Source organism: Emydura macquarii, unplaced genomic scaffold, assembly GCF_026122565.2.
Source record: "Emydura macquarii macquarii isolate MOO-44397 ecotype Brisbane River unplaced genomic scaffold, CSIRO-AGI_Emac_v2 contig_3506, whole genome shotgun sequence".
In the NCBI taxonomy this organism is placed as follows: domain Eukaryota; kingdom Metazoa; phylum Chordata; order Testudines; family Chelidae; genus Emydura; species Emydura macquarii.
In genome coordinates, this window is record NW_027133643.1 from 8,376,796 (window position 1) to 8,395,128 (window position 18,333).

Genomic DNA, 18,333 nt, shown 5'->3' on the forward strand with positions numbered 1-18,333 from the left:
TGGGGGGCGGGAAAGTAGATGTATCCTTATTACGCTATTGGAAGGCACTCAGATACTATGATGATGAGGGCACTCTAAGAACCTATGTATAACAGAATGTAACCAACTGACACATAATTAAATGGTAAAAATCAAACTACAAGAAACTGTTGGAGGTGGCCATCATGGTAATGCCTCTATTCCTCTGAAAAAAATCATAGCTAAGGTTATGGGGAGTGAATACATCCCCCATATACCTGTTCATTGAAACAAAAAATCAATAGCTCCTAAATTTTATATATCTAGCTGTGCATAAAAGTATGTAGTTTATCTATCTCAGGTAATTTTAAATTCTGAACAGGCAGTAATTATCCAGCTACCTGCAGTGACTTGGCTGGGTGCACCAGATATTACCATGTGGAGCGGAGTCTTGAGTTCAAGAGTAGCAATTCAGTTCTTCTGCTCTCCAAACTCTGTCAGAGAACATTGTCACTTGCTGTGGGGCAAAGAGAGAGTGAACAGATTGTGGCACCCTTGGGACCCTACAAATTGACAGTCTTTGGAGTAGCATTCACAGCAGCCTCTGAAGAAGATAAGGTATCTGTCCTCTGGCTATACAGTGCTGCTAAGTAATTGACTATAGACATTAAAGAAAGTAAGAGGAAAAAAATGACAATCCAAAATGAAAGAGAAATGAGAGCCTTGTTACTATTCTCAGATCTCCCTGCACTGTTTGGGGGAAGTAAGAAGCACTATTACATTTGACTAGAGTAGTTCATCAATATTTTATTTCTTCAGGTATGGAATTTTTCCAACAATACTTAACAAGCAAATTTTGTATCACATGTTGAGAAAACATTCTATTTGCTGCTATAACAATTATGCCAAACCAACAAAACATTAACTATTGTTGTGTCACTAATACACGGTATCCAGCCTTTTGTATGTTATGTCCAGCTCCAAAGAAGCCAATCATGCCTTCAGTTAACTAAAAATACATTAATTGGAATAAGAAACAACAACATAAAAAAGTAATCAAGTTGCCACAGCAAGAGGTTTCCTTGTTGCAGGCTACTATCCATTCTATTCCTTGCTACAACCCAGTTACAATGGGCAAGGCTTTTGCACTGTACTTCTCAGACTGTTTCACACCCTAAGGGTGCAGTAATTTAATAGTAACACCATTCATTCTTTACAATTCCATGTATCTCAGCCTGACTCTGATTTTAATTAAGTATATCCCAATTTTCTCTTCACAACATAGTGGAAGCCATGTGGTCCAGTGGATAAGCTACAGAAGTGGTTTCTATTTTCTTGTTCTGCCACTTATTTGCTATGTGAGCTTAGGCAAGTCATTTTGAATAATTTAAGTTTGGCCTCTGATTTTAGTTGCCTAACTTGAGACACTTATGACCTCATTTTCAGAGGTGCTGAGTATCCACAGCTCCCACTGAAATCAATTGGAATTGTGGGAGGCTTTGTGCTTCTGAAAATCAGGTCCAAAGGGTCTCAAATTTGGCATCTGAAATCAGTGGCCACTTTTGGAGAATGTGGGCCTTAGCTTTTCTGTGCCTCCCTATTGTAGTAGAAAGAGAGAGCCAAGACACAGCCTGGTATGAGGCCTGAGACCTAAACTAAATTAGTAGTCAAGTCCTGCTGATATAAAACACAATTAGTAAAAGTCTGTCTGTGAGCAGAAGTCAGATCCTGTTACAAAACATGCCCGCTTGCCGCAAAATCTGGCAAGACCAGGACTGGTATTGCAAAAACACGTGCATTCCTAAGAAGTGCTAGGCACAGGATACTCACGCAAACACGTTCCTGAAGGGTGGTACCAGAACACCCCCGATACCTAATATAGTACAAACATACTACCCAAAAATGACCGGATGGTCGGGATTACAATATGATGGGTAAAGAAGTTTTGATTGAACCAACATGTACAATGTAAAGGGTGGTAACTAACCACATCAGAGGGGCAATTCATAACTTGTTTGTATCAGTGTATAATAGAGGATCTCAGATGGCATGTTATTGCTTGGCTTGGGGGGAACAGAAAGTCCTGCCATTCACTGAGTGGGTCAATTGTAATGAGCATACTTGTCTTAGTGGTCCTGTAGTGTCTACAGGATATGAGGAATGTGCTTCGTGGACAATAAACCTGGATGGGTGGCCTTTGCTACTTGAAATCAGGTCTTTGGTCTTCTTGGGCAGTTCGATCAAGGTCTACTGTGTCTGTTATCTGCGCAGAGCTGGGACAGCACACTGAAAGAAGACAGACACAGCCAACTATTCCTATCCCAACCTGTAAATTGGGAATAATGGTTGGTGAACCTTTAGAGAGAAGAGGTGGGTGAGGTAATATCTTCTATTGGACCAACTTGTGGTGACAGAGACACGCTTTTGAGGTACACAGAGCTCAGGTCTCGTCAGTCTGGAAAAATCATTCAGAGTGTCACAGATAAAATAAGGTAAGAAAGATAATTTTGCATAAGTAGTTACCACATATTCTAAGGGACCATTCCAGGTGAACTGGCCTGTTAACACCTCTGTAATCACAGGACTAAAAGGGGGGGTTAATTGGCACAAATTGTTGTAATAATCCATAAATCCAGTATCTTCATTAAGACCATGATTTTTAGTGTTTTTGTAAAGCTCATCAAGGTCTTCAGAGGAAAAGCTCTAGATACGTGCTAAAGATTAGTATTATTTATCATTGTGACAGAGTGAGATATCGCTGTATCACATTATGAATGCCACTTTTTATTTTGTGCTAAACATGTCTAAACTTGCCTGACAGCAGTTTATTGTTTTCCTGACAACTGCCCTGCCCAGGAAAGATGCTTAACACCTTATTGAAAGACTACCACTGAGAAGCCACCAAGACTGCAATCTGGGGCCATCAGCTGTGTCTCTTAACTTCTGGCCCATCCCCACGAAACGTTTTTTCTACACGGCGGACATAGGAACAGTGCACCTTAGGACTTTTGTTTTCAAAGACCTGCAACTTTCAAGTGCTTTAAGAATAAAGTTTTGCTGGCTAAGAAATGTCTTGGCTAAGCTTGTGCTCCTTGCTTTCCTGCCACATTGCCCTCAAACGGGTTAAACTAGAACCCCAGAGTGCTCATAGCCTAGGTGGAGCTTTGGGGAAGCAAGTGTTAGAAACCGGCGGGGCAGAGGGCCTTGGCAGATCTTAGACACTGACTGTGGGGCCCAGAGTGGCTTGGTGGAAGATGTCTGAAGTCTAGAGCTAGAAATAGTGACTGGACTGTACCAAGACCCAGTTGACTTGGAAGCACTGGGGCCCCAGCCACTGGTTGCATTCGCAACAGACTGGTGACCATACAGAGTAGTGTTGGGCCAGGCTGTAACAATTATTACTATAGCTAATGCTGGGAAACAGTGTTCACCATAAAACTCTGTGCCTGAGGCGTGTGGGCTGTGTGAGGGGTCGCTGTCAGCGTGGGTGGGCATGGCAGGAAGCGAAGTAGTGCAGGCTGACGGGATGCTGACGAAGTGGCAGAGGCTGTCCTTGGTAGCGGCTAGAAGGCGCATGGTGAAGAGGTGGGGGTGGCCTCTCATGCCCGCCCAGCACCTCAGGAGCAGGGTTTCAGGGCGAAAACTGTTTCCCAGCATTAGCTCTGGAGGTGGGGACAAGGCGCTGGCGATGCTGACTCGCTGGCGGTGCGGTGTCTGATGGCAGGGGAGCCAGGACGGTGGGGATGGGACTGGGGCAATGGGGCTGGCTGATCGGGTGCTTGCTTCACACGGGGGACGTTCTCCCGCCTACGTCCCGCCCCCTCCCGCGCCCCCGGGGGTCTACACGCCAACTGCTCCTGCGCGCGCGCCGCCGGCCCACAGGTACCAGCTCCCCCGCTGCGCTGAACTCGCCCCGCCTCCGCGTTCCCTGATTGGTGCAAACCCGCGGTAGGCGAGGCGGCTTGGGAACCGTCTCCGCCTTTCCCTCCCAGCGATTGGTGGATTCCCATGTCAGTCAAGTCCCAGGCCAGTGGGCGGGAGTGGCTGTGTGTGACCTTGGCGCCGTGGCGGGGGCGGGGCTGTCACGTAAGATGCGCATTGTTTTGGGCGTAAGTGAGGTTGGTGCATTGAGCCGGTTACGCAGCGTCCCTGCTGACAGGAGTCGGGCAGCGCGAGGAGGAGGAGGAGGAGGAGGCCGCCGCCGCCGCCGCCATGGAGGCGAAGCCCGGCGAGGTGCTGCTCTGCGAGAGCCTCATGCTCTGGGTGAGTGAGCGCGGGGCGGCCTGACCTCTATTGGGGCGGGCAGGGGAGGTCCCCCCCCCCCCCGGCTGCTCGCCCCCCTTTGCCCGCATAACCTGCCCTCGTGGCAGTCTCCAGCCCGCGCACCCGCCCCCTGGATTCACCCCCACGCCCTGAGGAGCACCTCGCGCCCCGCTCCGTGGCCCTGCACCGCGATCCCCGCGCTGTATCTGCCCTCGCCCGTGGCCTCAGGCCGTGCGGAATACCCCCCACCCCCGCTGTAATTCCCTGCCCACCGCTGCGGCATCTGAGCGCCGCTTAGCAGCGTGGCTCGCGTCTGTCACGAGCGGGTGTCCTGCCCCCGTTCCTCTCCCCCGGGGGGGGGTTTGCATGAGGGTGTCTGTTGAAAATGTCCTCTTCATCATCTCTCTCCTATGCAATGCTCTAGCCTCTTAGGTCTTACACACGCTGGGTGGTGCATGCACGCCGCCTACACAGACCGCATTTGAGGTCTTACTTGTGACGCCTTCATTCTCTCAGGCTCCCTTTAAAGGGATCTCTCTCTCCCTCTGATGAAAGGCCGTGCAGCTCTGTGCCCTAATTCAGCATTTATACTTATAGCTGCTTCTAAAATAAAGTCACCCCAGGAGGAATTTTAATGTTTTTTGCAATGGAAATGGTAAATCTCACACTTGAACATAGCAACACCTGTCACCCTAGATGAAGAGAGCACTGGTTAAAAGTAATTCTCCTTCCCTGCCTCTCTTGTAAGGCTCTCTTCACAGCTGAGTCTGACTTATGTCAAGTTTGCCCCATCATTCAGGTTGTCAGAGAGCTGCCACCATCTTGTCTAAAATGCAGAGTGTGTGTGTGTGTGTGTGTGTGTGTGTGTGTGTGTGTGTGTGTGAGTGTGTGAGTGAGTGAGTGACAGACATTAAAAAACAAAAACCTCTTAGGCCGTTGTCCTGAAATAATCCCTGTGCAGAGTAATGTTAATTTTTTAAAAAGTAATTTATACTTTATGCTGTGTGCAAAGAAGAGAGAAGATTTTTAATTTTCTCTGGTTATTCAGTGGAAAGAAATAGGAATCAGACTTTATGTTCCTTTACTGTCCTCTCAGTTATGGTAAAAGACTGCAGGCTTCTGAATTATGCATCAGTAAGGATCATGTTTTCCAGGAGGGTTTTTGTGCCCTTTTAATATGCAAAGGAAAAATACCGCAAATGCTTTCACCTTGGAGCTAATAACCAAGGCTGAAAGAGATTGGAAAGGGAAATGGATCAGAAATCAAATGAACTGGAACTTAAGCTCTTTATAGGTTAAAAAATTGCTATTATAATTTGCATAAGAACCAAGTGACATTTCTTGTAACCAATAAATAATTGTTGCAATAACAATGGTTTTGGAGCAGTGGGCAAGTTTGACCGTTCTCTGATACCAATATCCTGTGGGTCTGATCATTATTTTTTCAGCTTGTGCTTTGGTTTGGAAATGTGTTAGATTATTAATAAAAACAATAAAAGCAAACTTACACATAATTAACACTTGAAATGCAGGCTTGAATTGACAAAAGCAGAAATGTCAGATCGTAGAACATTTATTACAGTGGTTCTCAAACTCTTCAAAATTTGCAGGGCTGCATGTGCAACAAACAATTTGATTAATCAAAGTAGAATTTCTCCCCTTCAGTTTTGCTCATATTTTGGCTGATTTCTTGTCTCTGTAACTCAGGACTTGCGGGTTCAAAGTGGCCTTGTCAGAAGATATTTGGTGGAACCATATTGTACCAAATACTGAAAAACTTGCAGTACGAATTATATAAAGCCAGTGTAGGTTATACCAGGGCTATCTGGTCCAGAATGTTTCTACTAGCCATTTGGTGGGTGCCAAATGGAAATGGGAGAGGGAAATTTAGAAATGCAGGGATAAAAAAATATCCAAGACCGAAATGGTTTAGCAATAGTTACAGCAAGGGGAATCCCATTTCTTACTCCCCATCAAATTCAAACTGTGTGCATACACAGAGTAAAGTATTGTAAATATATATGTATGTTTTATTACAGTGTCATGGAATTCAACTTCTTATATAACAGTTTAAAAATAGCTTTCTGCTTTTTTTCCCCTCACTCCTGTTTTTTCTGTTAGCGCATGCATAGTGTTTTTCATGTTCAACGTGTTGTACAAAAATTAAATTCTGTCTCCTCAGTCTGCTTTCCTTCTTCTTAGTATTATTTCAGTTTTTTAATTTTTTCTGTTAATATACAAATAGGATATTTTTATCTTAAGCCTCGCTGTAGAATAGGTAAGAACAAATGAGCATGTGTCCAGATTCCTTGTACTGCTTTAGAAATTACAGGCCTAACTCTCATTTGCACCTCAGTCGCTTTACACAACTCTAATCATGGAAAGGGACCTTAAAGTGAGTGTAATTATAACTTATTTCCACATAAAGGATCCTTAAAACTGCTAGAGCAATGTAAAGAGGCCTTAGTGAAAATAAGAATCAGCCCCTGTATGTTCAGGTTTCCGTTTTTTATGCATTGCTATTGCAGTGTATATGTATTGCCATATGTGTGGTGTTATGTTTGTTTTGTTTTTCTGGCCTAATTTCTTATTTCACTGATGTAACTCATAAGTTAGTGAAAGCTTAACAATATTAATAGCCATATGCTGCTACAGTCTATGCAACTTTAATTTTCCATAACTATGTCTAATATAGAATTCACTTCCAAAATAGTTATGGAGTGGGAGGGGAAGATGCTTCGTATTTGAAGGAATAATTAATAGAGAACTTGAGAGTTATAATTATCTATAATATTAAATGGTTTCAATTATTTTAAGTAGTCATGAAAGAGAAGCTCAAGTCGTTTGTATTACCATTAGTACTGCAAAGGGATGTTCCCCTTATTCATAATCTTCCTTTTGGTATGCATTTTTATTGATGCAATCCCTGTAACATAAGTGCATATCCTCCATTGGGAGAGGGGAAAATGTGAATTACAAGTTTTAACTAATATTTGTACATATTAGATGCTTTTATAATATTTCAAAGGCATCACAGAAGAAGATAATATGTTCTTCAGTCTGCTGTGTGATGGAATACTGTACTTTCAAATCTAAAAAAGTTAGCTTAGTCACATGAAGAAAAATATTTATAAGTGCCCAGTAGAAACTGAACTTCAGTAGTCTAACACTGTTACTCCCACTCTAGTCCTCAAACTTAGATTTTATTAATTGTGTCTCCAGAAAGAGAGTCTTTATTTCTTTCATGTTAAGGAAACCATGATACTTTTCACTGAGATAAGAACAGAAATAATACCTGCAGCAACAGTCAGGGGGATGCTATCTTTAGGCTGTGTCATGGACACCTGGATCAGTATCTTAGTATTTAAGTGCCTCGAACAATAGTATCCAGGCAGATTCTTAACACACTAAAGCAGGTGCTTCTCTTGAATTTCCTTTAGCATTGTGCTTTATAGCAGAGGAGGCATGTGGCCAAATTATGCTTTTACATAGAGTTACTCTAGACCAGTGTTTCTCAATTAAATTTGGCCACGGAATCCTTTTGAACTCGATAAATAATTGCGGAACCCCCCAAACTCTTAACAGTATTTTTACATATGGGGCCAAAAAAAATGTTGAAATAAGCAAATTATATACAAACAACTAGGTCAGCATTTTCTCAATTAAATTTCCCCGCAGAATCCTTTTGGCTCTGCGGGGAAATTATACTCATACTTGATACCCTCCGCCGAAAAATCTGGGACATTTTTCCTTTTTTGGCGGCGCGGAGAACAGCTGCTCTCGGCGGCACGATGTCACTTTCTCGCGGAACCCTAACACCAATTGAGAAACACTGCTTTAGACTTACACTAGAATAACAGCAGAATTCGTCTATTTTTTAGTAACATGACAAAGACATACAGCCAATGCGCTGACATGCCTTTAAAATGTCCGAGTTTTACTTATGCCTCAGTCCTGCAAAGACACTGAACTTCAGGCACATGTGTTGTTCCATTTTCTCAGTGACATTACTCATGTGCCTAAAGTTAGGCATGAAGTCAAGGCTCAGGATCACGCCCATAGTCAGAAACCTACTTGCCTAGTTCTGTTGACAGGAAACCTTTTTCCCTCTCTGTTCAGTATGTATATTTCTTAGAATGTCTTTTAGAAGGCTTTCTCAAGTGAAACACATAAAACTTGACTCCTGTGATCCCAAAGTTGTGTGTGCTTGAGACAGTAAGTGCTTAAGGAAATAGCCCTCAAACCAAGCCTTTGAGTGCTCCCCTTACCCTTTATAAGCAAAGGAGGAAAAAAGCCTTAGATATCTAGAGAAGCTATTTCATCCTTTGAAGTTCTAGTGGATGGCATTGCAAACTCCAGCAGATGAGATAGATCTTCATATTCAAGCCATCTTTGTGGTGGTTGTTGTTTTTGTTTTTTTTTTAAATTATCACCAAGAGATTTATTTAGAATATATGGAAGTTGCAATCTTAGTCTTATTTGGTCCCCCACAGACCCAGGGGAAGATTCAGATATATTCTGTGTTATGTAAAGTTGAATGGCTGTCTCTGGGGAATAAATCCTTATTTAAGATATTCTGTATTTGTAGTTTTAGCCATTTGGCACTGGTAAATATTCACAGTGTTGACTTCCTCTCCATGAGTGGTTGAATTATGGTAGTTTGGGACATTTTCTTAAAGCTCTAATCTTTTCTTTCCTCCCTCTTGCAATTAAAAAATAATCAGTAAGCATTTCTATTCAAAATCCCTTTGGAGGCTAAACCCGTAGAACCTGTCTTCATAGCTAATCTAGCTGTGGTAGCAGCTGGAGAGCCTCCAGCCTGGATCCTCAGGCAGAAATTCAATTTTTTTTCCTTCACCCAAGCATAGAAAACTAGAAATCTGGTAACCAGATAAGAGTATGGTCCTATTTAAAAGTGCATAGTTATTTGGTGGTGGAACATGCAACATCTTAGGAGAAAAGGCATTCAGAATTATGTTGCAAGATATATAATACACCCGTCAAAGCATATGCAATGCATCAGCCTAAGAGTTGTGCTTCTAAACAGAAAGTTTTTGCCCCACCCATTTGGGTGGGGAGCAAAGATGGATTTAAAATGGATTCTGGGCTGTACTGGGTGCTGAAACGGGCCCCAGCACAAATGAGAGCAGCTCCTGCATGCTTTAACTTGCAGCAGTTTGTTATAGGTTGCCTATGGACTGCAGTGTTTATGGCAGCCCTATACTGCACTGGGGGAATCTTCCTTTTGGTCCTATCCAGTGTCTTTATGACTCCTGTAGGTTATGGGTGGGGGATAGAATTTTCCCAGGATATATTGCTCTTCACAGTGTCAGTTTAGCAAAGTTCATGTCACTTTCTAGAAATGGTTCTGCAAGTAATGAAGGGCATTGTCCTGCTTCCACTAATGTCAATTGCAGACCTCCATTGTCTTCAGAGGTCCAGGATCAGTCTGTAAATCTAGGAAAATTGCTCAGATCTGTATAATATTTTAAAAAACAAACAAACAAAAAAACCCTTGCTATTTACTTTCATATTGGCATTACCAGCAGTGATGAGTTTAAAAACACACGGCAGAAGTAGGCTTCTCATTAGGCTGCTCTTAAACCAAACTAAATGTATAGCAGCATACCTACAAGCAAATCAAATGACAAAGCCCATCTTCATACTTAGCAAGTACAAAAAAACTCGCAGGCAAAAGTGAGCATAGCCTCATAATAACAAACAGATTCTCTTGGTTGCCCATGTTTCTCACAACTATCAAAAAGTGACCTGGACAACAAAGAAGAACAGCAAGCATGTTCTTTTTGGCGAATGCTTCTTTCCTCTTAATCCTAATTAGCTGCTTCTATACTAGGAGATACCAGCATGCATAAAGTCATGTCAGAAGGTTAATTAAATCCTTGTTTACTTGCTTAAACAAGAGTTAAAGATGTTTATAAAAGTAAAGCGGTATGGCACATTGATGTGCATAGCAGTCTTTAGGTATGAATGTCCATAAACTAAAAATTATAATCTATCAGTATCATGTCACTGGAGATCTGAATTCAGATTTGCCTGAGTGTGTCTCCTAGGCTTCTAAGCCCATTCCTTATGTTGGGCTGTTCTGTGTTGAGGCCTGCTGTGTTACAAGTTGAGGCTGTAGTCTACAACTGTTCTATGGCTGCTTTCTCTTACTCTTTATGCTACCAGGGACTACTGACCTTTTGCTTCCCTATCTATTGCAATGTAGGAAAAGAACTACATCTTAATATAAAGCACTCCAATTACGTTCTCTCTGCTTGACACTTTTCTGTGTGCTTATTTCAATTTAAACGCAAAATCTAACATTCTGGGCACGTGGGCAATCTTTATAAAACAGTGCATGATAGTTTTCTCATGCTCCCATAGCTTGAAACAGGGTCTCCCACCATCCCTGCCTAAATAATAATTTCTCCCCAAATCATGGGAGAACAGACGGATAAATCTTTCGGTATTATCCAAAGGCTGGCAAATCCATGCTTTAGAGAATGGATGTGAGAAGCAACTTCCACTGTTGAGGACTCTTTCCTGAAATAGCTTTGATATCATTTGTAGGGAAGTCTCAAATGTTACCAGGACCTTGCATTAAGACTTTATAAATTGAAGTCAACACCTTAAACTGCACTCAAAAATTAACTAGAGGCCAGTCAGAGCATGGATCAAAAGTGCTGTCTGTGAATCTGTAGCAACAGCAGGAATCCACAAAGCAGATGATCAGACCATTGGCTACTGTATCCAGGAGTGTGCATGTAAAAATGTCTACTGCAGCACTGTATCTGGCTTCACTGGCAGTGCTGGAGGTGTGACTTCTGTGCTGCTCCTGGTGGAGCACAACGAAACAGTGTCCCTTACTCTGGGCTCATGGCACAGCAACAAATGAACCCTTAGATTGTAAACTCTGAAGGGCAGGGATTGTCTCTCACCATGTGTGTGTGTCATGTCTAGCACAATGCTACCTTGATTCTGAGTGGGGCCCTTAGGTACTGTAATAATATAAATAGTAATTCATACACAGATTACATTAGAAGATGTCTAATTAGGTTGCAAACTCAAAATGGAGGTGTTATAGCTTCTTTTTAAAAAAAAAAAAAAAAAAAAAAAAGTTTCAAGAATCTTTTACAATGGAAGGTGTTAGGTTGTGTAACACTTCCTTCTCCCCCTATCAGCTCCCCTAATAATACCAGTTTTTGTGGGAGAGGTGAAGGGTAGTAGGTGGAATATGGGACTGTGATGTTTCTTCTTAATGTAAAAATATATGAACAAAAATAAAAATATAGGAATGGTGTATTCAGCTATGAGAGACTAATTGGAAAATGCTTTCTTCTATATGACCATTAGGAAATTCAGTTGTTTATCTGTTATGTACCTTTCTCCTGATCTTGTATTCTGGCTCTTTTGTAAAAACTTCAAAGTAGTGTTGTATGTTAAAGAAGTTTTTCATGAATATTAATTGTGTTTGAGATGGAGTCCAAAATGTAAGGATGACTTTGGAATATCCCATGTTGCAAGCAAGTGTATTTTCAATATGCAATCCTTGCACACTCTTACAACAAAGAATGATTGAAGAATGCAATAGCTGTTCTGTGTCCATAGGCTTTTTTTTTCCCTACCCCAAGGTATTTCTCCTTCTGTTTTTATATAATTTTTCCCCAGTAATCTTGGAGGTCTTAGAGGAGGTGAGCATTTATATTTAATATACACATTATAAAGGAGTGAATAGAGATTGTTTGAGACTAGAATCTTTCCCTTTTTATTATTTGTTTTAAAGGAATTTTTGATGCAGGTATTACACCTCCAAAATGAAAGCTTTGTCACCTAATTTAAGAGACAAGTAAATGTTAAACCAGTCTCTCAAATTAATGTTAATTCACAAATTTGATTTACAGTGATAGGATAGGAATACCACTATTATGGAAAAAATGTAGATCAACATATTTGAACATTTTAATTCAATAATTGGTAATTGAATAGTTTAGTGGGTTAGTTTACAAACTGTTTAGTTTATGGAAGGGATTTTGATGTTCCAGGCTACTTAAAATAAAGAGGCATCTTACTGAAGGTTCATACTACAGAAAAATAGAGAATTACATCTAATTCCCTGTCTCTTTTTGTATTGAACTAGAAACATATTGTTTGCCTTTTTTTAGTTGCAGACGTTTAATACTCCTGCACCCTGCAAAGATGTTCAAGACTTGACAAATGGTGTTGCCATGGCACAGGTACTTCATCAAATGTAAGTTGACCCTTAAGTTCAGAGTATATATCAAATTACTCTACGTTCTTATTTATATTTTACACTCTTTTTCCAAAATGCCAAATGTGCAGAATAACCAAGTATATCTTCTTTGAAAATGTTAGATTCTCCACTTGTATGATACGGATGTTATAACTGAGGAGAAAAAGATGCCCTTGCAGTGTTACTGCAGGGTTGATATTGACTAAATATCAACAACACAATAGAATATATGGTTTGGAGTAATTTCTCCACTCTCTTTCCCTGGGAGATTTTTTTTTGTTTGTTTTAATCATAGCTAAAGCATAGATTTTCCCTTATGTCCCATTGATTGTTCAGAACTAGTTAGCTAGGGAAAACTGATTTATTACAGAATATGTTTGCAGCATTTAGTAGTTGTATTGGTCCCAGGATAAAAGAGAGACAAGGTGCTTGACGTAATATCTTGTGTTGGACTTCTGTTGGTGGAAAGTGACAAGCTTTCGATCTCCTGAAGAAGAGCTCTGTGGAGCCCAAAAGCTTGTCTCTTTCACCAACAGAAACTGGTCTAATAAAAGATACTAACTCACCCATCTTGTCTCTTATTACAGAATAGTCTAATGGGAAAACATTTTGGGAGCATACATTTAATCTTTGGTGTATCTTGTTCATGGTGTAAAAAAATGATATGAAATACAAAGATTAGGATCATCGCTGTTTTCTTTTTCTCTGTCTGTCTTCCTGAATTTAATGGGCATAAAGTATCCCTAAATTCCCAATAGCAGTACTCATGGAACCAGATGCAGGTCAGAATATGCAAGGATTACAAGATTATAATTAGTTTCTCTTTGACACCATTTCCATGGATATCAGTGCTTGAGTCCTTGCTCTACTTTCTTTTTAGAGAAAGAAATTGTCTTTGTATAGTACTGCTATTGAACTTGCCCAGCTTCATGACCATTATGTCTTCAGGGTAATTGGGAGCTTTTATAGTTCAAGTGTTGAAAGCTGTCATGGGAAAACCCGTATTTTTTTTCCATTTAAAAAAAGGGAGGGATATTAAAAATATTTTTCTATCCTTCTGCTAAGATTACAACAGTGAATCAGGATTGGAGTGGCAGAGTGGAGCCAAGCACTAGTGGATTTGTCGCTTTAGTGGCATGCCCACTGTTTGAAACTGCAGTCAGCTCAGACACAGGATCATAACATCATTCTGTCACTGAAATAGTGTTATGCCACAGCTCAGCATTGTGCTGGCTCAGATAAGAAAAGAAGGTTTAATGAGGAGTCATAGTCTGTTTAAAAACTCAGCTTTGATGACTAGCAAATTTGATAAGTGTAAGCAGCTGTCTTTCCTAGCCTGCTCCAAAACATAGTACGTACATGTTGTATAAAGGCAAAGATTACCAACTTCTTAGGGTTTGGCTATAACAAAATGATTCAATGTGAAGCTACACAAATTTAAGCCCAAGCTTACACCTTGGTTTATATGCGTACTCTTCACTCTATTATCCAAGTCATTAATGAAAATATTGACTAATACCAGACCTAGGACAGACCCCTGTGTGACCCCACTAACTACATCCTCGCAGTTTGACAGTGAACCATTGATAACTGCTCTTTTTAAGTAAGGCCTCTCAACCAGTTATTCACCCACTTTATAGTAGTTTCTTCTTGACCACATTTCCCTAGTTTGCTTTTGAGAACCTATTGTACGTGACAAAAGCCTACTAAAATCAAGATATCATGTCTACTGCTTCCCCCTCCACCCATCCATTAGCGCAGTAACCTTGCCAAAAAAAGGAAATTAGGTTGGTTTGGCATGATTGGTTCTTAACAAACCCATGGCTATTCCTTATAACCCTATTATCCTCTAGATGCTTACAAACTGATTGTTTAATAACTTGTTCCAATATCATTCCAAGTATAAAAGTTAGAGCGACTGGTCTGTAGTTCCCAGTGTCCTTGTTCCTTCTTTTAGATAGGTACTGTGTTTGCCCTTCTCCAGCCCACTGGTACCTCACCTGTCTTCCATGAATTCTCAAAAATAATCGTTAATGTTTCAGGCCTTGCCACCTTGAATGCATCTGACTTATCTAAATATTCTTTAACCTGTTCTTTTCCCATTCTGGCTTTTGTTCCTTCCCTGTTCTTAATATTAATTGTGTTAAGCATCTGGTCACAATTAACCTTTTTATTGAAGACTGAAGCAATATAAGCATTAAACACCTTTCTTGATGTCCTCTGTTATTAGCTCTCCTTCCCCACTAAGTAGTGGACCTACACTGTCCATCTTTCTCTTGCTCCTGATGTTTTTATGGAACCTCTTATTGCCTTTTATGTCCCAGATTTTGGGCCTTAACCTTCTTGATTTTATCTCTACATGATTGCGCTATTCTGTTATATTCGTTCTTAGCAATGTGTCCATGTTTCTACTTCTTGTAGGCTTCCTTTTAGATTGTCTTGTAATTAAAGAGCTCCTGATGCAGCCATATTGGCCTCTTACTAATCTTTCTATCTTTCCTTCACATCAGGATAGTTTGCTGCTGTGCATTTAATATTGTCTCTCTTTGAGAAACTGCTAGCTTTCCTGAATTCCTTTTTTCCATGGGACCTTACCTACCAGTTCTGAGTTTGTCTCCTCCTTTTTATGAAGTCTGTTTTCCTTCCTTTGCCATTCTCATTCCTTCGTTTTCATAGAATCATAACAAATCTATTTCTTGATTATTTTCATCCAAGTTGCCTTCAGACTTTTAATCAATTCCTCTTTGTTGGTCAGAATCAAGTCTAAAATGGTTGCCTCCTCGTTTCTTCCTCTACTTTCTAAAACAAGAAGTTGTCCCCAATAAATTTCAATAACTTATTGGACATGTTGTGTTTTGCCATAATATTTTTCAAACAGATTTTTGGGTAGTTGAAGTCCCCCGTTACGAGCAGGTCTTGTGTTTTGAGTATCTGTTCTGGAAATGCTTCATCCACCTCATTCTCCTGATTTGGTGTTTGATAGTAGACGTCATCCCTGGTTTTTGCCCTCACCCAGAGACTTTCACCTTGTGTCTCTCACCTTCTTCTGGACCTTAGAAAAAGTGCATACATTCTTGCTGTACAATGCAACACCTCTTCCCTTTTTCCCTCTTCCTATCTTTCCTGAAGAAGCTATTCTTCTCTACACCAATATTCCAGTTATGAGATTTATCCCACCGAGTCTCTGATACCAATTAAGTCATAATTTAGTTTGTATATTAAGATTTCCGGTTTATCACCCATACTCCTCATGTGAGTGCGTGAGAGAGATATTTAACTCTGACACTTATACCATAATAGTACCCCATGAAAAAGTTCCATTGGTAAAGTAATAACACACACAAGGACTGGCCCTTTAAAGTCTATAAATGTCTCTTAATGGGAACAAGATAAGTCCCATGAGACAACTTTATATTAGTGGCTCTGAAAAGAAATACAAAAAGTTATGTAAAACGACAAGCTAGAAAAAAAATAACCTTTTCTTTTGACTAATGAAAATGATATAGGGTAAATGTATAAATATGTTAACTCTGTTAATTGCTGTAGCTGGCTTTTGTCAGTTCAGAGTTTTTTAAATAATTTATTCTAAACATAAACATGATTTTTCTGTCTAACATTACAAAGCACTTACATCGTGCACAAAAACTAGGCACAGTAAAGAATTGAATATATACTTTAGATATCTCTTTTAATTTTAATTCACTATATTCCTGAAGCCTTAATTCCTCCTGCCCTGCAAAGTGGAGTTTCATCAAATCTAAGTAATGAAGCCTTATTTGATAGAATTCACTCTCTAGCACAGGAAACTTCCAAGAATGTACCTTTTAGGATACCGTTGTAACATTTTCTAATATAAAAGTAACGCTGGATGTCTGTCTTATTTGAATTATGTTTAGTAAATACAGTTTATTTTTATTCTAGAGATGTTGCCTGGTTTGATGAATCGTGGCTAAGCCGTATTAAAGAAGATGTTGGTGACAACTGGAGAATAAAGGTACCAAAAATGAAAGTTGGAAAAAACTATTTGCTGCTGCTTAGGATGATGATTTGGAGTTTATCTAATATTACTGTGTTGTAGCGTTGAGGGGAGGCGGGTCAAAAAGAGAAATAATTAACACATGTATTTGAATTGTATGTAACTAACTTAAACATCGTTTACCACAATCTATGCTTCGCATGCATTTCCTCTACCCTCTTAATTCTAGCCCAGCATCATTACTTTTTGTCATAGAACTAGTGTGCAGACTTAAATGAAAAATAAAGTGCAGTTGAGCTAAACTTGTTTTTTTTAATCTGAGAAAAGCATCTATTCTTTATAGTAGCATATAACCAATGTTATCTTTTATATACTGTTAGGCCAGTAATCTGAAAAAGGTTCTGCAAGGAATTATGGACTACTATCATGAGGTATGGAAAAAGCAGCAGTTTTGTTGTTTTTGTTTCTATAATAAATAACTAAAATTAATCATAACTTTAGAATAATACTAAACTGTTCCTATAATGATACTCTTTTTGTGAAATATGTATTATAGTGTGGTATAAATGAAAATTCTCTCAGTATGGAAATACTGAGGCTTCGTGTAAAACTTGTTTGGGCAGAGTGATGGGTATTTCTCAAACATGCTATGACCTGAGCAAGTAATTGAAATTCTTTTGCACGCAACATTCGGTGAATTTACACTATCTAATCCACTATGGTTTTTAGCAGCAGACATGTTTAGCCAGCTGCAAGTGAAATTCTCCACTGTCTGATTCTGCCTCTTTAATATGACATTAATAATTGCCGATCCTGCAGAAACATGCTTGCTGCCATATAAGAAGAAAGTTTTTGATATTGCAGATTTTAAAAAGCATCCTTTTGTGAAAAAGTATGCCACCTTATTTGGCTTTAAAAGCTAACCAGGACTAGACCTTCTCAGTATTTGGATGAGAGATCTCTGGGTGGGGAAACATCCTGTGAAACATGTTGTGCTGCTGCTCTTAGGTTCTACTAACAGAAAAAGCAGATTCCTTTAGTTTGATAGGGAGCCTTGCAGCTTTTGATGCAGCAATCCAAATATATTCCTGGAGATTCTCCTTTAAAGCTATACATCCCTCCACCTATTTTGTTTTACTAATTGTTTTCAAATTTCTTACTATTTTTCTTCATATTCTTATTTCTTTAATTCAGTATTGCTACCTGAGTAGCCAAAAGGCTGGGTGACAGACTAACAAGTTTGTATGTGTATAGTAATGCAAACTAGTGTCCAGGGTCTTTCCTTGTCTGGCTCCAAGACTCATATTTACCTTTGTAATATCTTCAATTTTTGTTCACGCTGTGTTTCCCAGTCTAGATCTGTTGCATGATGAATGAATATAGATATGCTAAAACTTTCATGTTGCATAGGTTTGGCTTTTCAATTTAATCCTTTATATTTTGCAGTTTTTAGGTCAGCAGATTTCAGAAGAACTTGTTCCTGACTTAAATCAGATATCTGAACATTCAGATCCTACAGAGCTGGGCAGGTTACTGCAGCTTATTTTAGGTTGTGCAGTCAACTGTGAAAAGAAACAAGGTACATGCTGTTTTCACCTGTTGAAGATATACCTAGGAACGAACAACCTCCTGAGGCAATCCTGACTGTAGGAAATAGCAAATATTAACATGCATACAGAATAAAATGGAATTGGTACCACATTTAAAAACACTTTCTATTCCTGAATCAAAGAGTAGGTGTTAGCACCTTTCTGCTGATGTGCTGTACAATATTATCATAAACTCTTTAAAATTGGAGTTTATAAAATCTAATAACTTTAGGAAGTGTGTCTGCATACAGTCTCTCAGCCTGGCTTCAAATTTTTTTTTTTTTTTTGGTTAA

The 18,333-nt window shown here is 39.8% G+C and overlaps 1 protein-coding gene across 1 annotated transcript in view; it reads left to right on the forward strand.

Moving 5' to 3' along the window:
• The first annotated feature begins 4,093 nt into the window (after positions 1–4,093).
• The window catches only part of HOOK1 (hook microtubule tethering protein 1), a 46,710-nt gene continuing 32,470 nt past the window's right edge, over positions 4,094–18,333 (forward strand). Inside the window, exons 1-5 of the mRNA XM_067535438.1 lie at positions 4,094–4,221; positions 12,387–12,472; positions 16,397–16,469; positions 16,832–16,882; positions 17,898–18,030. Of these exons, the coding sequence (XP_067391539.1) occupies positions 4,171–4,221; positions 12,387–12,472; positions 16,397–16,469; positions 16,832–16,882; positions 17,898–18,030 (394 nt within the window). The 5' untranslated portion in view covers positions 4,094–4,170. The remainder of the gene's footprint in view (positions 4,222–12,386; positions 12,473–16,396; positions 16,470–16,831; positions 16,883–17,897; positions 18,031–18,333) is intronic.